General features: G+C 43.4%; 1 protein-coding gene across 2 annotated transcripts in view; it reads left to right on the top strand.

Moving 5' to 3' along the window:
- wwox (WW domain containing oxidoreductase) overlaps positions 1-25,551 on the top strand; it is a 233,937-nt gene that overhangs the window by 16,158 nt on the left and 192,228 nt on the right. For both annotated transcript variants that reach the window (XM_047819231.1, XM_047819230.1), the window contains exon 5: positions 289-395. In XM_047819231.1, coding sequence (XP_047675187.1) covers positions 289-395 — 107 coding nt within the window. The remainder of the gene's footprint in view (positions 1-288; positions 396-25,551) is intronic.

Here is a 25,551-nt window from a genome sequence, read left to right as displayed (position 1 = left end):
CATTACACACACTCACTCTCTCTCACACACACACACACACACACACACACTCCCACTCACTCTCACACACACTAACACACACACACTGACACACACACTCTCTCTCTCTCACACACACACACACACACACACACACACACATTCTCTCACACACATTCTCTCACACACACACTCTCACACACACACTCACAACACACTCACACACTATCTCTCTCTCTCACACACACTCACACTCACACACACACACACACACACACACACACACACACACACACACACTCTTTGCAGGTTTTGAGACAGCGAGGTCGTTTGCCCTTCATGGTGCCCATGTGATCTTAGCCTGCCGGAACAGCGCTCGCAGCAGTAAAGCAGTTAACCGGATCCTAGAGGAGTGGGTGAGTGTGTAAATGCAGCACTGTATCTGTATCTCAGAATGAAATTCACTTCAATTTCTAAATGATAAGAAAGTTACAAAAGTGATTTTTAATTATTCTAAATCAAATAAAAAAAAAAAAAGGTTGAGAGAATAATAAATTGTCCATATTATTAAATATATTTATTCTTTCTGGTTATATCGAGTTACTTTAATCTATTAGTTACTCATACCAGACTTCGCCAGGCCGCACGGACGAAGCAGGCTGTGCCGAGGCTGTGCCGAGGCTGTGCCGAGGCTGTGCCGAGGCTGCGCCGAGGCTGTGCCGAGGCAGCTCCGTGCGTTTATTAGTGTGAGAAGAGCAGAATGGCCATCTGATAATTAACTCTGATTATTGCACTAATATTGTGGCACTCCTGATGCTCCCTTAGATTTATGACTGTGGGAAAATAAACAAATGAAATGTGGGAGCTGGAGCGTAAAGAATAAGCTATTACCGGTGCTGTAATTACAGCCATCCCGAGACTACGAATTAGTTGATTAATTACAGGATGTCGATAGATTACAGGGGAATCTAAAGCACTTTAAAGTGCTTGAAATATCTAATTGAACAAAGACACTCCTTGATGCTGTATAATTCCTCAACTCTGACAGCCTGAATCAAGCCATGTTTTAGTAAATGGTACACACACACACACACACGCGCGCACAAATCCTTCAGTTATTACAATTATTCCAAAAAAATTTGTCACGCCTGCTATCATTTTGAAGAATGACTGGATAAAAATGTCAGAAATAGAGCCGATTATGCTAAGATTCTCATTTTCTGATTAAAAAGCAGGATCTGATTTTGAATTTCCGTATCTCTGGTATTCCAGCATGAGTAATGAGCGCAGTAACGTCGGAGCGGCTGCGACCGCGAGGCTACAGAAGTCCTCGTACGCTACAGCAGACTCGTATAATAATAACAATCACCGAAGAACAAAAACGAAGGAAGATACGGACGATTAAAACGGTCGCATTTTTCATGTCTTTTCCCAATGCTTTAAAGATTTAGCTTTATTTATTTATTTATTTTTAAATGGAAAGTCTCCTGAACATAAAGTCATAACAGGTTCTGTGCTGTAATACTTAATTCTCGTACTTAGCTAAGTAATACTCGGACGTCAGCCGGAATCACTTGAAGGATGTTTTGTGCTTAGTCGTAAAATGTCGCGAGTCCTGCGAATAAATAATACGTGCCAAATTGTATCTGTAAGCAAATGCACGTTAAAGCTGACTAGTCACTTTGCCTAAGCATTATGGTTGTATACTGTAATGCATATGATGGCATGTGCTGGCTGCGAGCCCTTAGACAGCATCATCACATAGATATTTTGCATCTGTGGTTGTTTTGGGTTTCTTGTGTGGTGTCATAATGCTGATTCTGTGTGTGTGTGTGTGTGTGTGGGGGGGGGGGGGTTGATCTGCTGATTTCTACAAATTAAGCATTGCTGATTAGTGGAAAGACATAATAGTTTATTTTTAGAGTAGAGCCAGGTTCCTTAGGTCTTTATAGTTCTCTACATTTCACTGTATTATTCATTCAAATGTGCTTACTAGTCACACACACACACACACACACACACACACGCACACGCGCGCACGCGCTTACTAATCAGAGAAAAGCTTAACTCTGTATAAACACTGCCACTCATTCAGCCTGTTCAGACCCAAGCTGTCACGTACACTTCAGAGGCCTCAGACCCGACTTTAGCAGCTAGTCGGTTGCCAGATGATTGGAGATTATACTCAGGGTTGCCAGATCCTCAATATGAGCTGTTTATGTGGTTAAGTGAAAGACATCAGGAGGAAATAGACAGACATGATTATGTTTATACTTTTGAAAACCCTCTATGATTTTGTACCTGATGATTTTTTAAGTTACTACTTTCACATCGGGCCACGACTCGCAGACAAGTAGTAAAATACAGAAACTCTCCTTCTTGTAGAAGAGACAGGGAAAGTTGGAGCTCTGGAATCAGTGGCATTTTAAATCCAGTCACCTAAGAGATGAATTCAGTTTATTACTGCAGAAATCATTCTAGAATTATATCAGTGAGTTTCAGTGTTGTGATGTAACGGAGTACAAATACTTCGTTACCGTACTTGAGTAGAAATGTCACGTATCTGTACTTTACTTCGCCATTTAAATTTAGGTCAACTTTCACTTTTACTCCACTACATTTCCTAGATAAAATGTAAACTTTTACTCCGTTATATTTCCACTAAGCGTCTTCGTTACTCGTTACTACAAAATAAAATCGGAAGAAATGTCTGCGACTGCAATAAGGGAGGTTCGGCGAATATGGGGTCAGAATTGTTTCGTTATTCTGAATAAATACACTATGATCCACAAATAAATATAAAGAGTTTCACAAATATTTTTACAAATTTCACAAAAAGAAATGAAATTCACAAATAAATAAAATGGGATTTGCAAATAAAAAAAATATTTATAAATTGTATTTATTTGCGAATTGCTTCCTGCTCATTTGCGAATCGCGTTCTGTGCATTTGCACACCATCTACTCCAGCCAATCACGTTCTGATTTACTCGCTCTTCACACTACCCCTCGACCCATTGATGATGCTGAAATCGTTACCAAAGAAAGCAGAATTGAACTAACCCTTAGTGCTGGCTACAATCCATACAGGGTTACCAGATTGGGCTCGAATCTGCGACAAATGTTTTTTTTAATCGTATTTTGCAGTACATATTACACTGTGATAGTGCGAGTAAATCAGAACGTGATTGGTTTGAGGTAGACCGTGCCACGATTGGTCAGCGCCACGAGACCGTTGTCCGATTGGCTGGAGTAGACGGTGGGCGGAGTCACCTATTTGTGGATTCTTGTGCACGTCTTGACGTTAGAAATGTTTCAAATCCACAAATGCACAGAACGCGATCCACAAATGAGCAGGAAGCAATTCGCAAATAAATACAATTTATAAATATTTTTTTATTTGCAAATCCCATTTTATTTCTTTGTGAATTTCATTTCTTTTTGTGAAATTTGTAAAAATATTTGTGAAACTCTTTATATTTATTTGTGGATCATAGTGTATTTATTCAGAATAACTAAACAATTCTGACCCCATAGGCGAATCACTGCCCCTAGATTGCGTTACGCAGCTCCGCACGCTCTATTTCAGCGTAATGTTGCCAAAAGCACAACTGAAACCGCCGTGGAAGCACCTACTGGAGGACCTCCCGTTATCGTAGACCAGGGGTGGCCAACCGGTCAGAGACAAAGAGCCACGTTTTTTTTTTACTGTGTTACCGCAAAGAGCCGCGTCATACACATGGGCACACATGATCATCACCTTTTTTTCCCAGCCATTTTGAGACTGAACTTGACTCAAATCGTTTACTCAAATGATTTTGCTCGTACTGGGAAACTTTGAGGTATTTTCATCCCACTCACATGCGTGTTTGACGGAAATACCGTATTGAACTCAAGCGAAGCGAACACGCACAATAAAAAGACACAAATACAAACTTTGATATGAACGTAAGTGCCGCGTGAAACCTGGTCAAAGTGCCGCATGCGGCTCGGGTCCGTGGGTTCGCCACCCCGGTGTAGACGATCACCCCTATAGTGATAGTGGTGAACAGGGTGAAGAAGATAACGTTATACACCCTTGGCCGTATTTGCAAGAAATGTGTCTGTACATTGGAATGAAAGATTCTTCCTACCGGATGAAGCGTCTCTTATGCCTACTGAAATCCCTGAAATTTGACTTTTTACTTTTACTTCAAATACTTAAGTACATTAAATATCAGAAAATGACTGTTGATACTTAAGTACAGTAAATATCAGATACTTTAAGACTTTTACTTGAGTAATATTCTAAAAGGCGACTTTCACGTCTACCGAAGTCTTTTTCGCTTTCTAGTACTTTATACAACATCGATGAGTTTTGAACACTCTAAAATCTTGGCGTATTTCCTGAGAACATCTGTCAGTACCGAGAGTTCATTTGGCAGACACACTCCTTTTGAGCTGATTAAGAATAGAGACTCTTACATTTTTAGATACAGTTAGTTAGACGAGAGTTAGCGGTGTTTTTAGGGTTTTCCACAGGTCGAGCTGGACTAATCCTGACACTCGGGGATGCAGCGATGTATTAATCCCACATCAGCATTGCTGCTCTGACTCATGAAGTTTAGGCAGACACAAAGTTCAAAGAAAGCGGCTTCACAGAATTATCACTTATTTAGAAGAAGGATTTAGATTTTAATGAGCTTCTATAGGGCCTCACAGGTTATCAATAACACGTTATACACAAATGTGAGCCTGTAGAGTTTGTAGAGTGGGACCCCAGAGAGTGGGACCCCAGAGAGTGGGACCCCAGAGAGTGGGACCCCAGAGAGTGGGACCCCAGAGAGTGGGACCCCAGAGAGTGGGACCCCAGAGAGTGGGACCCCAGAGAGTGGCTCCTTTATCGATATAAAGGCCGTTCTGTTAGTAGGAGGTCTGCTCGTCCCTGTGCTCACATACAAGTAGGCATGGTGGTGATTGACAGCAGCTCGTGGTGGTTATAAGGCGTCTATGTGCTTGATGATGACATCACGCTCCCTTCATATAGTGCCGCATTCAGTTCCATCAATATTCGGCTCTGCATATTCAGAGTCAGGTTGTCAACTCCTTCAGTAGATTTTCTAAGCACATCATTGGGAGTCTGCAGATTTCTGGTGTGGAGTCCGTGCCTCCGAGGTTGCCAAATCTTTCTTTTGTACACCATTAACAGAAGACCAGACCACCACAGAAAATCTAGAAAGGAAAAGCACTTTTTTAACACAGGAGAAGGTGAAAGCATTTTTTTTTCATGTGACACACACTCATAAAAGCGAGTGACAATTTAACACAAACAGAAATACACTAATACGAATGAGAAGATTGTAACAAACACATCACAGGAGTTTAGTATAATGTATTACTGCATGTATGGATACGAGCGTAATTATCACATTAATCACTGCAAATTTAGTTTTGTTTAACAAGATGGCTGCCAGCCTCATTATTATTCAGAATAGCACTTGATGAAGCACCTCTTTATGATCTCATTAGTACATCCTCATTTTAGCTTTAGATGTGCACACGACACGACATCATGAAGCCGGACGACATTAAACTGAAGTCATGATGTAATGGTGTCTGTGATCCAGCGTTGACTTTTATACAGTTTATACAGAGTTATGTCCATAAACAACGAGCTGTAGTTTTATTTACAGAGAATAAATAAGTAGTGATGTCAATTTAACCAAACACTCTTTAAGATTAAGTCACTTATCACCACACAATGCAACGCAACACCACACCACACCACACCACACAATGCAGCGCAACACCACACCACACCACACAATGCAACGCAACACCACACCACACAATGCAACGCAACACCACACCACGCAACGCAACACCACACCACACAATGCAACGCAACACCACACCACACAATGCAACGCAACACCACACCACACAATGCAACGCAACACCACACCACACAATGCAACGCAACACCACACCACACAATGCAACGCAACACCACACCACACAATGCAACGCAACACCACACCACACAATGCAACGCAACACCACACCACACAATGCAACGCAACACCACACCACACAATGCAACGCAACACCACACCACACCACACAATGCAACGCAACACCACACCACACCACACAATGCAACGCAACACCACACCACACAATGCAACGCAACACCACACCACACAATGCAATGCAACGCAACACCACACCACACAATGCAACGCAACACCACACCACACAATGCAACGCAACACCACACCACACAATGCAACGCAACACCACACCACACAATGCAACGCAACACCACACCACACAATGCAACGCAACACCACACCACACAATGCAACGCAACACCACACAATGCAACGCAACACAACACCACACAATGCAACGCAACACAACACCACACAATGCAACGCAACACAACACCACACAATGCAACGCAACACAACACCACACAATGCAACGCAACACCACACAATGCAACGCAACACCACACAATGCAACGCAACACCACACAATGCAACGCAACACCACACAATGCAACGCAACGCAACACCACACAATGCAACGCAACGCAACACCACACAATGCAACGCAACGCAACACCACACAATGCAACGCAACGCAACGCAACGCAACACCACACAATGCAACGCAACGCAACACCACACAATGCAACGCAACACAATGCAACACAATGCAACGCAACACAACACCACACAATGCAACACAACACAACCCAATGCCACACCGCACAATACACAACCCAAAAATACACAACCAACACCGCACAATACACAACCCAAAAATACACAACCAACACCGCACAATACACAACCAACACCGCACAATACACAACCCAAAATGCAATGCAACGATACACAATCCAACAATGCAAAACACAACACCACCACAAAATAAACAACACCACAAAATAAACAACACAACAACACCACAAAATAAACAACACTGCAACGCAATGCAAAGCAACAACACCACAAAACACAATGCAACGCAAAACACCACACAACAAACACAACACAACGCAACAGCACCAATACACAATACAACATTGCAATGCAACACACAACACAATACCACAATGCAACACACAACACCACACAGCTTAACACCGCAATGCAACACACAACACCACACAGCTTAACACCGCAATGCAACACACAACACCACACAGCTTAACACCGCAATGCAACACACAACACAATACGACAATGCAACACGCAATACACAGCGCAACACTGCATCACATCGTAACGTAACGCAACACCTCACAGCACACTACAAAAAACAGCACACCACAACACCACACAATACACAACACCGCAACGCAACACAACTCTACTCCACACCACACAATACCACACCTCACAGCACCTCAACACCACAACACAACACACTCCAACACAATGTTACTGTCTCGTATAGACGCGTTTGTCCTACACGTGGAACCGAATGCACACGTTTTTTTCCAGGAGACATTTTACTAACCACTAACAACGTGAGACAATTTCAACGATTAATTGCTTAATGGGCTGATGAACAGATGCAGTTTTATGTAATGCTGCTAAATTAATAGGTTACTGAATGAAAAGACGGCAGCGTTCGGAGCACAATTATTGTGATACGCAGTACACTTTTGTAATTTGTGTGAGAGGGACGAGTAAGGAAGATACACTAGTGTTAGATAGATAGATAGATAGATAGATATTATGATGTGTGTGTGTGTGTGTGTGATTTACTTTTCTTTATTGCCTGTAAAATTCTGCTTAACTCCTGCTTGGTTTCTGACCCCCCGAGAGATGTTTAGTAGTCTTGGAGGGAACACATTTCTGATCAAGGCTCATATCTGTTGACCAGAATAACTTTTTCCCCTGGATTCTGAGCATGTTTGCCTTTTTTGCTGTCAAAAATGCTAAGGAGGCACTTTGTAATCATGCTAATTGCCCACCTAGCCTCGTGTTAGCATTTATTCATTGTTTTTTTTTTTTCCCGCAGAATCCTATTTCCAATCAAGAGGAAAATTAACATGGCCGGTGCAGCTAAAGTGGTGTTGTGTTATTAGCATGTGCTTTGGAACCAATTAGAGCGAACCCTGCTGATCCGCTGAGGTTTACAGAGCGAGTGGGTAGAGAAAAGATCAACCTTGTAATGTTTAAAATGTGCATTAACATGGAGGCAGACAGACGTGCCGTCGTAATGAGATAAGTGACCGTGTTTAACTTTTCTCTTGCTGCACTCGGGGCACGGCTTAAACCGCTCGGTCGGGCTTCGCTCTCCGTTCCCTATAACTGAGAGAGAAAGTGACTCGGCTCTGTATACATTAGCCTGTTGTTAAACAAATTCCTATCATATCTTGATATTTTGAGGACAAGACATTGCTTTCCTGAGGGTTGTGAACAGACATCACATCAGCACAGTGGTAGGTCAAGTGGTTAAGGCTCTGAGTGTTGGGCCCTTGCGCAAGGCCCTTAAACAGGGGTGGTTCTAGGCCTTTTTTAGGGTGTCTCCGGCGCCCCCTATCTGTGATCTCCGCCACTATAAAACTAAAAGTATAATTTTTACTTTCATAAATAAACAATAAAAATGACGTTAAAATGAAGGACGTGTCGTCGATGGGAAAGAAAATTATTTATCAGTTTGATCCAAGAGCGATTTATTTATTTATTTGTTTAAACTTTGCTTTTACGCGTATGCGTTGTAGTCTTTTGAAAGTATGTCATCAGCTATACGCTTTATCTGAACGGAGAAGCACAGGTCAGTCAGAGCCGGAGACGTTTATCTATAACGTTAAACGGCGGAAAGACGGCAACCAAAAGCAGTGAAATGTCACGATTCTTATTACCAGAGTTGTAGCACAAACAAAATATCAATGCAAACATTCCATTCAATACTAAATAAAAATAACATTTATTGATTTTGTCTTTGTGAATATTAGTTTATTAGTGACTGCATTCATCGGACACACTGTTCGTAGAGAATGTAAACATACTGTACATGAACTGATCTGATTCGAGACTGGCATCATTACATCATGCATAAAATTTTGGTGTCCACTTTCGCTATTTTATATAATACCTTAACTTTTGGCTTACTATATAGTCATATAATATAAAACTCTTCTTGTTTTAAATTCTCACTGAGGGCTAAAAACCCCTAAAGATTGAAACCCTAGAACCGATCCCTGCCCTTAACCCTCACTGCTCCAGTGTGTGTGAAGTTTGCATGTTCTCCCCGTGCCTCGGGGGTTTCCTCCGGGTACTCCGGTTTCCTCCCCCGGTCCAAAGACATGCATGGTAGGTTGATTGGCATCTCTGGAAAATTGTCCGTAGTGTGTGTGTGTGTGTGTGTGTGTGTGTGTGTGTGTGTGTGTGTGTGTGAGTGAATGAGAGTGTGTGTGCCCTGTGATGGGTTGGCACTCCGTCCAGGGTGTATCCTGCCTCGATGCCCGATGACGCCGAGGTAGTTTGGATAAGCGGTAGAAAATGAATGAATAAATGAATAATTAATCATTTCCAGATAACAGAAGATATACTGCAGTACATTTTTATGGATTATTAATCCCACATTATCCCCACATAGGTGTTCCTTAAAAGAGAGAGTTTTGTATAAAACACTAGACGTTCGCGTCGTCACAACACAAAAAGGTTTTTAATTTGTTCCAGAATTGTGAAAAATACAGCATTTTAAATTTTGTCAACGGTATAAATAACAACTGACCGAAACGTCATATCAGCAATAATCTCACTTGTTTTACGGCAAAATATGACCCATAGGACTCCATAGCTGTTGTCACGACGGAGATTAGAGGAAGCTACCGCTCTTATGTTCGAGCGTGAGAGCCGTCAATGAGACGGGGAATCGGGACAGCTTAAATTAACACCGCTCAATAAAACTGTCATGAAGCCGTAGGATCGTGACTAATCAGTCGATGCGTCTTTTATGAAGTCAAGTCAAGAAGCTTTTATTGTCATTTCAACTCTCTCTCTCTATATATATAGTACATAGTGAAATGAAACAACAATCCTTCAGGACCAGGATGCTACATAAAACAACACTGAAGTAAGAACCATCTTCATCTACTGTACACAGTTCTACAGGAAGTGCATGTATAATACAGACGATACAATAATATACGATAGTGTAAACCAATCAGCGCTGACCGGTCCACGGTTTCCCGGTATAGACTCCAGACCCACCGATACCCTGACCATCATAAACTGTAAAAACACATTAAAGTCAGATTGTTGATGTACTGAAGCTTTCTGTCAGGCTGTCAACATGAAATGGAACCAAAACTGTTCGAAATATGACGTTTTGTTCATTGATAATAAATTAATCGATCGATTATTGTTCAATTAGTTCGTAATCTTTGGCAGGTGTCATAGAATTATCGCCCTCGTACAGTATAAGAATAATTAAAATATAATTAGATAAAATATATAACCCCCTAACAGTAAACCATCAATTTTTAATTATAGCTAATCGATTTAGCATCGTGGAATTTGTAACCTAACGATATTTATAATACATAGTTGTGAGGTTAAAGTTTGCGGATTATTTACCTCGGAGATCAGACGACTCGAGCTGACGGCAGATGCGCACGGAGGTTGAGGGAGGAGTAAACAGGCGGAGGAGTTAGGAGGAATTACGCCTTCACTTGCACTTGCCCCTTTCCACCAAAAAGAACCGGGTGCTGGTTCAGAGCTCGTGCTGGTGCTGGTTCAAAGTTGGTTCCACTGGCGAACCTTCTAAGAACCGGTTTGCCTTTCCACCGGCTAGAGAGCGTCACAGAGCCGAGTGTGACGTCACTGTATACGTGTCACGTTACACAGCGACGTTAGTGCAGCAGCGACAAACACATCAACAATGCCGGATGTCGCTTTACTGTTAATGCTCATGGAGAAAGTACATAATGTTATTTTATCATTAACACAGAAAAATGTTAGCCTTAGCATGTAGCTAACTACTATCATGTGTGCTGATAATGTATCATATAGCGGTAAAGTAAAACTGCATTAAACATTAGTATACTTAAGGTACAGAAGCCCCGCCCACAGCCCCGCCCACAGCTCCTGACGCAAGCGGTTCATAAGTCTAGGCCAGCAACGATTTGGTGCTACATAAGAACCACTTTTCCTGGTTCAGAGCCGGTGCTTTGGCGGTCGAAACAGAATGAACTGGTTCTAAATTAGGCTCCGAACCTGCACTCAAACTGCCTCGGTGGAAAAGGGGCATTAATGCTACTTTACACTTAAATGGAACTGAACTAAACTTCACTAAAATTAATGAATTTAACTGAAATTCTTTTAACTTAACTGTTATTGTGAGTCTTTGTTTCGGCGGCGTCGGCTCGGATGTTTGTATCCCACACGTGGTCGTCGGGGATCTTTGTTTCGGCTTCGGCTCGGATGCTCGCATCTCAAAAATTTGTTCGTATCTCAAGGCAAAAATTTGGTCGAATCACAACTCGTATGTCAAAAAATCCGTATGACAATGCACCCGTATCTCGAGGTATCACTGTACATGTAGAGCTACGCAGTTAGTTGTGTGAATGACATAACACTTTACACTCAACTTAGACTTGTTTTTGTTCTGAAGGCCACTAGTGCCTCTTATCGAACAGTAGATCTTCTCAGTCCTGGCTCTTCAGTCTCGTCTCGTCGTGTCTGTAAGGCGAGAGCCGATTCCACCGCTCCAGTCTTTTTCTCCTTGTGTATTTCGCTCACCATTGGTGGTATTTTGTTTTGTATTTTGTTGCACGATGATTTATGTGACGATGCGTCTGAAGCATGCACACCCCTCGGTTGCCATATGGGACCGAGCAGCACCATTTTACTTCCAGTTCTTGTTCAATTGGCCCTCACTGAATGCTGAAATCTGCATCTTTTGCTAAAATTGGATCTCAATAGATGGATACACCAGGGCAATTTTGGAACATATATACTGTAATCATAGGCCAACTGTTCCATGGCAACTCCTTTGTGTTCTGGCTCATGTCACACCTGTATGGGGTTCCTTGAGTTTTTTTTTTATTTTATGTAGCACATTTAAATGACAACAACAGAATTATCCGAAGTGCTTTACAATAAGAAACACATCAGCACACACACACACACACACACACACACACACACACATTAACAACATTATAAACTTCCAGTAAAAACTGCATACATATACAGTAACCCCTCGTTTATGGCGGTTAACGGGGACTAGAACCCCTCGCGATAGGTGAAAATCCGTGAAGTAGAATTGGCCCTACAGTAAGTTTGACCTTTTCACTGATGGTCATCATCTTCCTCTTCCTCTTGGGCTCACTAGAGGAATCTTTCGCAGGGGCACGGCGCTTAGGAGGCATCGTAAGGGCTTAACGAAAAGTTAATCTCGAACACGATACGCGAGACACGGTCGACGGCGTGAACGAGAGCGGCGAGATACAGTACGACAAGGGAAGAAGCTGGGAGAGGATGCGATGATGCGCAGCCAATCAGCTCGGATCTCGTGCCGGGAACCAATCACGTGCCTCGTCTGAGTGCCCGTGGGTATGTACAAAGCCTCCGAGAGAGTTTCTCTCTTTGTCTGGCATCCTGGGAAAGCGTTTTTATTTTTATTTTTCAACAGTTGGGTCCATAGGATCAGTATAAACCATAATAGGAGGCTGTTGTACACTGACGATGAGTTTCAGCTGGAAGACCTGGTCTTGTTCTTCATCCTCAATGGAGTGTGCATGTTCCCTGTGACCTGGCAGGACCTACACTGTGTCTCGACGTCTGTTACTGTGTAAAATGTCTAAGCTCTCAGAAGAACGAACAAATATAACCACATATACACATGTTTATTATTGTTTATAATTATTATACGTATTATTCCACACTTATCCAGCACTACATTCAAACACGGCTTCTCGCAGGTTAACAGGTGACTGCAGGGCTGTCAAGTGTCACACATTTCTCCCACTCTCTCACCACACATCGTATTTCTCACGCAGAAAAACCTTTTGACTATTTATCATATATTTAATAAGCCGCAGCGACCAAAACGTATCAGTCCGCATCGCCGTCTCTATGGAACTGGGCAGGAATCAAAGCACGGGCGTTCACCAAATTCCAGGGGGGTTTCGTTTCCACGACACCTGACACTTATCAGCCAATCAAAAAAAGAGGCTACACAACAGCCAATCAGAGAATAGCACTATTGTATATGGGTAAGATTTAACGCAACAAACAATGAAAAAAAAACACCCTATAAAAAATACATGGCCCTCTTTGTTTTTGTGCTTTTATTAAACGAGTCTCAGACTATTCGTCTTTACAAAAGAATAACGAGACCAGATCCACAACTAATCCCCCCTTAAAAATAAATACAAAATCAGCTCACAGTAATCTGAACGTTCGCATCACTGATCACAGCAGGTTGAGAACGTTATTGTGGATGAGTTCATAGAAATTATAGGATGTAGTTTCCCCAAAATGTAGAACCTTTGTATTGTATGTAGATCACAAACAAAATTAAACTGGATAACGATGAATCTCACAGCATCACATCATCTCTAAAGCCGTCCTACTTCATCAGCGTCTTCTCGGAAGCGTTATGCTAATGATTTATTGCCCAAATTGAGCGGTTTTAAACAGTTTTGCAGTGAGATTAGAGAATTTTGCTAAAATGGAACAAAAGCCTTTCGATGTGAGTAAAGTAGCTATGCGTAAAAAAATAAAAATAATAAAATAACGTTGCCTCAATTTCTCAGCTTGTATTTATCGCATCTTCCGGTACATCCGGGACGGCAGCGTGTTTGTTAAAATAATTCACGGCAAACGGTTTAAACGAGTCGTTCGGTGCCGCTGTATGACACGGTGTCGTTAATCACAGGTGTTTTAACGCACCCTGTATACACGTCGTCACTGCGTATGTAAACCGTAAACATGAGCTTGCACAGAATACATTTGCATTTCTATTGACTTCATGATGCCTTAGCTTGAATCTTTCTTTCATTCATTCATCTTCTACCGCTTATCCGAACTTCTCGGGTCACGGGGAGCCTGTGCCTATCTCAGGCCTCATCGGCCATCGAGGCAGGATACACCCTGCACGGAGTGCCAACCCATCACAGGGCACACACACTCTCATTCACTCACACACTCACACACTCAGGACAATTTTCCAGAGATGCCAATCAACCTACCATGCATGTCTTTGGACCGGGGGAGGAAACCGGAGTACCCGGAGGAAACCCCCGAGGCACAGGGAGAACATGCAAACTCCACACACACGATGCGGAGGCGGGAATCGAACCCCCGACCCTGGAGGTGTGAGGCGAACGTGCTAACCATCGCTTGAATCTGTGTAAAGGAATTTTGTTGTAATTGTTTTTTCAACTCGTCCTTGTACACATTAATTGACCACAAATTTGTACATTGACTTGTATTTAAATGTGAAAGTTTTGCTCACTTGCAGAGTTGGTTGTGGTAACTACTGTTAGTGACTGCTTTAAAACACACACACACACACACACCAACACATGCTGGTTCTTAAATGTAGTGCAGCTTAACAGAGCTGTGCTCAGGGAGCAGTGCTCCTGCTGGTCTGGGACTCTGTCTTAATCTATCCATTCCCCTCTCCACTAACACGCACATTAAAGCAATATTGCTCTCCCGTCCCCAGCAGACCTCAGACACAATAACCACACTCGCTCCTAGGAAAACCCACCCAAATACTTCTGACACCTCTGGGCTCCCTCGGTGCTCCTCGGGTACAGCCACAGGTCAAAGCCGAGTGAAAGTTTCAGATTTTTCCACCTTTCCGTTTTATTTTTTATCTCCCTGTGCCCTGGCGACAAAATGAGGGCTTAACTTGTAATGTGCTGTACAGGTCCCCTGGTGGTTGTTGATTGTTTAGTGCTGGGAAATTAGAGGGCTGCTAGCCAGGACGGTGCTTTCTGTGCTGAGGCTTGGAATCAGACCCTTCGTGTTCAGCTGCACTGCAGAGGCAAGGACGGAGCATCGACGCTTTCGCTCGCTCGACGTGTAATCTGAATCTCATCCGAACTCTGCATCTTAATAAAGCTAAAAGAAAAAAGAGCTCCGAATGGGAAAGATTTTCTCCGGGAGCACGTGAAGATTTTATAGAGTAAACAAAACCTCTGACCCGATTCCTGTGTCTTTCTCCGGCTACACTGATAGACTTATTTCATTTCAAGTTAGTTATTTCCTTCCTTGTGCTTCTCCCCATATGTCAGTGATGTCAGCCTGGTAGGAGAGAGTCTCCTTCTCTCTCTCAGCTCTCCATCCTGGCATGAAATAAAACAGGCTAATTTGTCCTCACTTCTTGTCTTCCTTGCTGAGGCTTTGGCTCGAGGTGTCTGTCTGCTTACAGTATATGAATTCACCGACAGACATGGCCATGACGGATAGTCCGCGTTTATTCGGTGCCGTAGTCCTGCATATGTCTTTTCGAATAAATTGCATAGAGTGATGATGAGCCGATTGTGTGATTTATCTTCCTTATTTTTGGTACGTTCATGACCATGTTCTCTGGAGAGAGAGTCTGTGCACTGACCTGCCTTTACACCTTGTTTTCTGCACTGTATTATTTCTCTGTCTTATGTTAACACTCGGGGCACGGTGGCTTAGTGGTTAGTACGTTCGCCTCACACCTCCACGGTTGGGGGGTCGATTCCCACCTCCGCCTCGTGCGTGTGGAGTTTGCATGTTCTCCCCGTGCCTCGGGGGTTTCCTCCGGGTACTCCGGTTTCCTCCCCCGGTCCAAAGACATGCATGGTAGGTTGATTGGCATCTCTGGAAAATTGTCCGTAGTGTGTGAGTGTGTGAGTGAATGAGAGTGTGTGTGCCCTGTGATGGGTTGGCACTCCGTCCAGGGTGTATCCTGCCTCGATGCCCGATGAGGCCTGAGATAGGCACAGGCTCCCCGTGACCCGAGAAGTTCGGATAACGAATGAATGAATGAATGAATGAATGAATGAATGAATATTAACACTCTACCATGTCCAGAAGTGTAATCTGTCGTGCTCCCCAATGGCCCGATTTATTGCCCTTGTGACCGAAGACAGCAGATTTCTTTCAGTGTCAGAATACTGAATTTTTTTTATTTAAAACCTGGGTGCTGGTTCAGAGCTAGCGCTGGTGTTGGTTCAAAGTTGGTTCCACTGGCGAACCTTCTAAGAACCGGTTTGCCTTTCCGTCGGTTAGAGACCCGTCACAGAGCCGAGTGTGACGTCACTGTATACGTGTCACGTGTCCCAGCACAGTAATGTTAGCGCAGCAGCGACAAACACATCATCAACAATGGCGGATGTTGCTTTATTATTAATGCTCATGGCTTTGTGAACCTACGTTAACATCCAAACGCGGCGAATCCGACGTGTACGTGCGGCTCCGTGTAATCTGTATAAACGGAGGTTGTGATCGAGAAAGTACATAACGTTATTTTATCATTAACACAGAAAAAAGTTTAGCCTTAGCATGTAGCTACCTACTATCATGTGTGCTGATAATGTATCATATTGCGGTAAAGTAAAAGTGTATTAAACATTAGTATACTTAAGGTACATTATCAAATGCACTAACAGTAGCCCCGCCCACAGCTCCTGATGCAAGAGGTTCTTAAATCTAGACCAGCAACGTTTTGGTGCTACTTAAGAACCACTTTTCCTGGTTCAGAGCCGGTGCTTTGGCAGTCGAAAGAAAGAACTGGTTCTAAATTAGGCTCCGAACCTGCACTCGAACTGCCTCGGTGGAAAAGGGGGCATCTGAAGAATGTCGTCTTTTACCCACGAAGGAACGGCTTCAAATCCTTTCCCTCGCTTTGAACTATATATGTTCTGTAGGTGTAATGTCGCTACTATTATAGAGAGAACTTCCCCATATCCTACTAAAGCTCAGACCGTCCCGAACGACGACACGGCGGTTTTTTTTAATCGTAGTCTTTTCATCAAGTCATCTTTTCATCGTCGCAGCGTCTGCTATAGAATTCACTCACACGGTGGGTTTTACACCACGTTATAACAGAGGAATTTTATAATATCTTCAAAGAACTAAGAAATGGATTCGACTTAATACAGCAGGTCTGGGGTCAGTCTGGGGCATGTTGAAACCATCACCGCTGGAAGCAGAGCATTCGAATCCATCAGCAGTCTTAAAGCAGCCTCTTCATCTGGGCTACAGCGATGTTCTCTTTTTAGAGCAGCGCTTCCACTGTATATGTAGAGTCTATGGGCTGAAGAGGAGCTGTAAAGTGGATAGATTGCCCTCGCAGCCTCTGTCTCCCTTTATTGGCTGCAGTAATTGACATATCCTTGTCATTTATAATCATCCGTGTGTCTCTCGAAAGTTAATTGCTTCCCCCTCTGCATTTGCATGAGGCTCACCTCTGAAGGGCATAGGCACCTATTAATATTATGTCATGATGAATTATCACAAATAAAGCCCAACATATTGATTAATGACGGTTACCGTTCGCTCTCACTTTCTCACTGTCTGAAAAAAAAAACACTAGGCCAACATTGGGGAGGGAGAGAGGGAGGGAGGGAGGGGACAGTGGTAGAGGGTCAGAGTAATTGAGGGGCTTGTGTATGACCTGGGGTGATCCTAAGGGTCAGGGGCTATAATCGAGACCCATTTGTAAATGAAACGGCTTCTGGGGGTCTGTGTATCGCTTAACACAAATCGAGTATCCGTCCATGCATCTGTTCATCTGTTCATTCATCCATCTGTTCATCCATCCATCTATCCATATATCCATCTATCTATCCATCTATCTGTCGGTCTGTCTGTCTATAGAGATGAACATGAATATGTTGTGTGACAACAATGCTGTGTGATCTCAAGCATCGAGACAGACAGACACATACACACCCCCACACACACAGACACACACACACACACACTCTCCCACACACACACACACACACACACACACACACACACACACACACACACACACACACACACACACACACAGACACTCTCCCACACACACACAGACACACACAGACACAGACACACACACACACACACACACACACACACACACAGACACACACAGACACACACACACAAAACAATCCCCTCTTTCACCCTGACCACCCTGGGCATCGATTACGATGTGACTCTTTCAGAAGTGGCTTCCTGATGAGAGAGGAATATGGAATGATGATGTTTGGCTAATAGAGTAGCACTGATTTGGACAGACCAGGGAAGGCTTTAACTAGAGCAAGCACTTTGGTGCCTTCACAAGCCCTCAGCAACATAAAACAGTTCACCAGCACCCGATCTGAAGAACCAAGCTCACAGGCAAGGTTGTCTGAATAGCACTTCATTAGGTCCCAGCTGAGCACAAGAGCCGACAGACTCAAATGATCATAAATCCACTGATGACTGAACCCGGTAGCAGCCATAAAGACAATTGCCATGTGGGGTGCAGGGCGACAGAACGTCCTCACCGTCACGATGATTTGGCTCTAGGTTAATTTGTAAAAGACTGTGTGTGTATATATATATGCATGTAAATATGTGGGGTTTTTTCCACGCACATTACTTTTGTCATTTATAGGTATGTGTGTGTGTGTGATGTGGTGGTGGTGGTGGTGGTGGTGTTGGTGTTTGAGACCACACGGTAGTGTTGCGGTTCCTGTGATGAATGCACTTCATTATTCAGCACTAGCCTTCTGGACATAAGCAAAAAAAGCAAGGAAATGCAGAGCTGTCCAGCCAGGAAGTTGAGATACACAGAGTTCCTCTCATTAACAGCGTCCCACCAGGGTCATAATGCGTGGTCGAAAATGAACAATAAGTCTTTGGAGGCGGGGTGTATTCTAATGAAGCAAACATCCCCAAAGTCATTTCAGATATTGGTATGGGCCGGAGAGAGGCGAAGGACCTGGGGAATAGCTAACAGGATCTCATTTCCTCTACTGAAATATTCTATGTTATGTGTTAAGGAGCCTCCACTTCATTAAGAGCATGAAAGAGATGCTAATTTTGCCGAACAAGAAAAACAGAACTTTCCGACACAAGTGAAGACGGAACGGTAACCGGCCGAGAGGGTCGACACCGAACGAAGAAAGAGAACAAGAGCGTAAGGAAAAACACGGATCAGGAATGCTGCAGGGAAAACGAAGCCCCGCCCACCACCACCACCACAACAACAAACCGATTCGTGATCACGGTTGTGATTTAGACTTTGCTAATAATGTTTTTTTTTTTTATGGGTCGGTCACTAACGTTAACGTAAAACGATCGGACGAGCGATAAGTCGTCTCTCTATTCTTTCCTTTCCTCCGCTCATCTCTCCATCCACGTGAAGTGAAGCCGTTCTCTCTCGAGTCTACGGACGGAGGACCCGATTCTTCCCCTCGTTCATCACTCTGAATTTGATCCCTCTTGTTTTTTTGGGAAGGAAAGAGAAGAGCAGCAGTTTTTTCTTTCTCTTTCTCTTTCCCCACCACTCTTTCCCTGGGCTCTACACTGGTAGGCCTGTGCCGGATGCAGCCAGCGGAATTAATTGCACACTGTTACTGGCGATCAGCAAGTTTGCACGATGCACATGCTGTTCCACCATATGGTTGCCCACTAGGTGAAGAGTTTGATTAATGTTTCGGAGGCCCCGATTTTTCTCTCTTTCGGCTAATAGCTGATCCCCAGCCATCGGAAAGCCCTGCTTGTTCTCTCTTTTTTTTTTTTTTTTTTTTTTTTTTGGTTCATCTCTCTTCAGCTTACTTTTGACTTCTGCCTCACACATGCCATTGTAATAAAAAGCATGTACGTTTTTTTTTTTTTTTTTAATCGAATATCAGCGGCCGTCTCACGCGTTTAACAGAATTTTGCGAATAACGAATACTCGATGATGATTTTTTAGCTCAGGGTATTTGGATCGAACACTGTATGTCGAGTCGCGTCTACAAGAGTGGAGATATCTTGTGTTTATTGGGACTATCTTGTGTTATTTATAAGACTAATGTCAAGCATGAAACGGTCGCGTTTGATAATATCGTCAGATAATTTTGCTAATTATTTAGCGTTTGTTTCTCACCATGTTAATAAATCTAGACTTTTAAAAATTAATATAATTACATTTTTAATCTTATAATAGGAAATACTTACACGGGGGGACACGTTGGCTTAGCGGTTAGCACGTTCGCCTCACACCTCCAGGGTCGGGGGTTCGATTCCTGCCTCCGCCTCGTGTGTGTGGAGTTTGCATGTTCTCCCCGTGCCTCGGGGGTTTCCTCCGGGTACTCCGGTTTCCTCCCCCCGGTCCAAAGACATGCATGGTAGGTTGATTGGCATCTCTGGGAAATTGTCCGTAGTGTGTGAGTGAATGAGAGTGTGTGTGTGTGCCCTATGATGGGTTGGCACTCCGTCCAGGGTGTATCCTGCCTCGATGCCCGATGACGCCTGAGATAGGCACAGGCTCCCCGTGACCCGAGAAGTTACGGATAAGCGGTAGAAAACGAATGAGAGAGTGAGTGAGACTAATGTCAAGCAATGTGAAACGGTCTCGTTTGATAATATTGTCAGATAATTTTGCTAATTATTTAGCATTTGTTTTTCTCCCCATATTAATAAATCTAGACTTAAAAATGAAAAATTATTAAAAATAATATATAGTGGTACCTCGCTTATCGACCTTAATCCGTTCCTTAAAACCGGTCGAATTGCTAAAAGGTCGAAGAGCGGGTTTTTATCAGTATTAATACTAAATAATACATAAAAATAATACAGGTACATAAATAATATTGTATATAATACAGTAAAAAGTATCAATTAAAAACTTTACAAAAAAAATTATTGTACTGTACTGTACTTACTGGTTAAGTCGCGGTGACGGCTTGATGGAGTGGGCGGGAGGAGGCTGAGTGGTGGTGTTAGTTGGAGGAGGATGAGCTCTCACTGCCAGGAGACTTTACTTTAAACAAAGTATTGTATATGCAATATACACACACTAAATCGTTATATTGACCACTAAATATTACTAATATTGTTCACAAACCGAAGTGTAATTTACGATAGATGCTCTCTACACGAAGGCTGAGACGAGACTGGGAAGATCCTTCTCCTCGCGCTACGTGGGTCGAGGTCGATTAGCGGGGCTCAGTGGGCGCAAATTCCGGTCGGAAAACTGTTCGCTAAGCGAAAAGGTCGATGTCCGAGCCGGTCGATAAGCGCGGTACCATTGTATCTTACATTTTCTAATTTATAATAGGAAATACTTGCTGTATTCGACTGCGTTCAAATGATTTGCGATTTGCGATTATATTTGATGAATAATACATTCTCAGATAACAAATGAATCCTGACCCCCCCTTCATGATGCTTTTCTGTCTTTATTTGTCTTCTTGTGCTTCACTTTTTCCCACCTTGTAAAAGTTTTTTTAAACTACAGATTGTCTTAATATTTCTTAAAATCTCAAAACATCCATGATTACAGGTTCTTGAGTTAATGACCGACTTTGTGACTGATTTTGTACGCGTCGTTGATGAAGGTTCATCTGATCCCACACACGCACACACACACACACACACACACACACACACACACACACACACACACACTGTATGATGTGTTTACTGTATGTTAATGTGATCAGGTGTGTGTGCACTGTAGCTGTCAGTGTGTGAGTCTCAGTGCGTTTGTCTAATAATACTGATATCACGTCAGTGTTACAGAGCAGGTGATCAGGGCCTTCTTCTAGAGTCATCAATCTCTCTCTCTCTCTCTCTCTCTCTCTCTCTCTCTCTCTCTAGGCTCTAGCGCTGCGCGCTAAAGAGCTCTGCTCATATCGTAGACCCGATCGAAATAGAGCGACTGTCAATCGTCTCTCGCTCTCTCCTCTCTCCTCTCTCCTCGTCTCTCTCTCTCTCTCTCTCTCTCTCTCTCTCTCTCTCTCTCTCTCTCTCTCTCTCTCTCTCAATCTCTCTTTTTCTTTGACTTGTGCAAATAAAGGATGTAAGAAGTAAAAAAGGTCTCTGTCTCTCTCTCAATCTCTCTGTCTCCCTCTCTCTATCTCTTTCTCTTTCAATCTGTGAGTCTATCGCTATATATTATATATTTTAAATCTTGTATAATCTATTTATATATTCTTTAAATATATAATTATCTCTCTCACTCCCTTCTCTCTCTCTCTCTCTCTGTCTCCCTCTCTCTCTCTCTCTCTCTCTCTCTCTCTCTCTCTCTCTCTCTCTCTCTCTCTCTCTTTCTCTCTCTGACCTGTACAAATAAAGGATGTAAAAAGTAAAAAAAGTCTCTGTCTCTCTCTCCCTCTCTCTTTCAATCTCTCTCTCTCTCTGTCTCTCTCTCTCTGTCTCTGTCTCTGTCTCTCTCTCTCTCTCTCTCTCTGTCTCCCTCTCTCTATCTCTCTTTCAAAATCTCTCTCTCTCAATCTCTCTGTCTCCCTCTCTTTATCTCTCTCTCTTTCAATCTCTCATTCTCTCTCTCTCACCCCCCCTCTCTCCCTCTCTCTGTCTCCCCTCTCTCTCTCCCTCTCTCTATCTCTCTCTGACTTGTGCAAATAAAGGATGTAAAAAGTAAAAAGTGTCTGTCTCTCTCTCTCTCCTCTTGCATCTTTCTCTCATTCTCTCTCTCTTTCTCTCCTCCTGCATCTCTCTCTCTCTCTCTCTCTCTCTCTCTCTCTCTCATTCTGTCTCTCTTCTCTTGTATCTCTCTCTCTCTCCTCTTGCATCCCTCTTTCAATCTTTCTCTCTCTCTTTCAATCTCTCTCTCTCTCTCTCTCTCATTCTGTCGTTCTCTCTCTTGCATCTCTCTTTCAATCTCTCTCTCTCATTCTCTCTCTCTCTCCCTCTCTCCCTCTCCCTCTTCTCGCTCTGGATCTTTCTCATTAAATGTGGCAGCTATTCTCCACTAGAATGTGGCCCAGTAGGGCTTTTTTTGAGAATGGGAGTCTGGGAATGGCTCGTACTCGGGCACCCCCTGCTCTCTGGAAGCTTCCGCTCAGCACGGTAAATCTCTCTGATTGCGCTGTGTACCTCTACACTGATGGGGTGTTACCAAGGTGGTCAACTCTCCAAAGAGCCACTCTGAATTGCAAATGGTGACTATAACTCAAACATAATGCAGATCTTAGCATGGATGGACAGTCATTCCTCTCCATTTGGACCATATGGGAGAGTCACCCAACATGGGGGCTGGTGGGCATGTGAGAGTAAGGGGGTTGTTATCGTGTCTATACAAAGTTAGCGGATTATGTTTATTCTAGAATCAGAGTGAAGGATTGTGAAGGGAAAGACGGAGAGTTCAGGGCAATCGGGCCGGAAGTGTAAAAGAATCTCAGAAGTTAAGGTCGTTGTCTGGGTAATTTTTATTTATTTATTTATTTATTTATTTATTTATTTATTTATTTATTTTCCAGTTTATAAGCCAGGAATTATTGCTCTCGTGCGTGAGAAATCATGTTTGTAGTTGATGTGAAAGGTTTGGTGTCATTGGCGATCGAAAGAGCGTCGAGTCCTTGCCGCTCCGTGGGACTGAGGAGGAGGAGGGAGGAGAGGCATGAGTGAAGTAATTGCAGAGTTCACGCTCAATAGTTCTGTGGATGCAAATTTCAGTCCCTCCTATTATTTTAATAATCTGCATCTTACTACTTTTACATGGATCATTTGTTTGCAAAGCAGGTTATTTAGAGAGGGAGGCTCGAGGGTAATTTCATGCTTTAGAGCATTTCTACCTATAACTTAATGAGGAAAATGTGCTGTTGCTTCTAATAGTGAAGCAGAAATCAGACCAAAAGGTGTTTGTTTCTGTCTTCTGTCTTGTTTGGGAGTGTAGAATTAATGCAGTGTTCACATACTGATACTTCGGTCTAATTCAGACGCTTCTCACCGCCCTCCTCCTCCTCCTCCTCCTCCTCCTCCCTCCTTTAAATCTAATCTTCATCTCTCCTTTCCCGCCTTAGCATCTCCTCACTTCTCCTAATCTGTCCTCGCCGTCCTCTCTTAATCTTTCGTCTCCTCTGTTTTACTCTCTAAAACTCAATCTCTCGTCTCCTGTCTTAATCCCTCCTCCTTCACCTATTTTTATTCTAATCCCTCCTCTTTTCTCACATCTTAACCTTAAACGCTCCTCTCTTAATTTGGGTCTTGTCTGGCGCACATCGAGGCATGCTGCGGGGAGGGTAGGAAGAGGGGAGCAGGACAAGAGCGGAAGAAGGGGACGGAGAGCAAGAGGAAGGGGAGAAGAGAGAGAAAAGAGGAGAGGAAAAAGAGGAGGGAAGGGAAGAGAGGAGAGGAGAGAAGGGAATGAGAGGAGAGGAAGAGAGGAGGAAAGGGAAGAGAGGAGAGGAAAAGAGGAGAGAAGGGAAGAGGAGGAGAGGGAAGAGAGGAGAGGAAAGAGGAGAAAGGGAGAGAGGAGAGGAAAAGAGGAGAGAAGGGAAGAGAGGAGAGGAAAAGAGGAGGAAAGGGAAGAGAGGAGAGGAAAAGAGGAGAGAGGGAAGAGAGGAGAGGAAAAGAAGAAGAGGGAGATAGAAGAGAGGAGAAGGAGAGGAGAGAGAGAGGAGAACAAGAGGAGAGGAAAAGAGGAGAAAGAGAAGGATAGGAGAGAGAGGAGAGGAGTAGGAGAGGGTAGAGGAGAGGAGAGAGTAGAGAAGAGAGGAGAGAAGAGAGGAGAAGGGGGAGAGAGGCGAGGGGAGGAGAGGAGAGGAGCGAGGGAAGGAGGGGGAAATAGAGGAGGAAAAGAAGAGAGGAGAAGAGAAATGGAGAGCGAAACGGAGAATAGAAGAGAAGGGATGGGAAGAGAGGAGAGGAAAAGGAGAGAAAAGAGGAGAGAAGATGGGAGAGGGAGGAAACGAGAAGGAGAGAGAGGCAGAGGAGAGGAGAGGAGAAGAGCGAAGAGAGGAGAGTAGAGAGATGAGAAGAGAGAAGAGAGAGAGGAGAGGAGAGGAACCTGAGAAGGAAGCGTAGCGGAGAAAAGCTCGATGAGACTAGAGAAGAGACGAGAAGATAATATCCTCTCCCTCTCTCTCCGTCTCTTTCTCTTCTCTTCTCTTCTCTTCTCACCTCTCTCTTCTCTTCTCTTCTCTTCTCTTCTCTTCTCTTCTCTTCTCTTCTCAGTTAAAGCACAGCTTGTCCAGTTTAACTTGATTTGCACTAGAGATTATTTCATTAGTCCAGAGATGGAAGGTGAGTGTTGATGATATTTGGCCATGAGTCTGATTATCCACGAAGCCTCTGCAGGCTCATTTTAATGTACTTACTGTTGCAGCTCAGAGGAACAAGATGAGATGTCGCCGTGTCTCTCACTCGAAAGACTCGTCTTCCTCCGAATCGAATTAAGCTTCATGAATAAAGCAATAACACAATTTGTTTACAACACGTGATTTATTTCATGTCAAGCATCCTTCAGCTCTAGGCTACGCTTTCATGACCCATGACCTTGCCACGGTTCGCACCGTATATGTTTTACATTGCTTCCTGAACTCTGAGATTATGGCAGGAGTGATGGTGTTGAACGCAGGTGAGGAACGAGAAGAAGTCCTGCTTTTCTTTGTCTTTTAGTCTGAGGTCCTGAGTCCAATCAAAT

This window comes from Tachysurus fulvidraco, chromosome 10, assembly GCF_022655615.1.
Source record: "Tachysurus fulvidraco isolate hzauxx_2018 chromosome 10, HZAU_PFXX_2.0, whole genome shotgun sequence".
NCBI lineage: Eukaryota > Metazoa > Chordata > Actinopteri > Siluriformes > Bagridae > Tachysurus > Tachysurus fulvidraco.
Note: the sequence above shows the minus strand (reverse complement) of the source record. Positions and strands in the feature narration are given on the sequence as shown.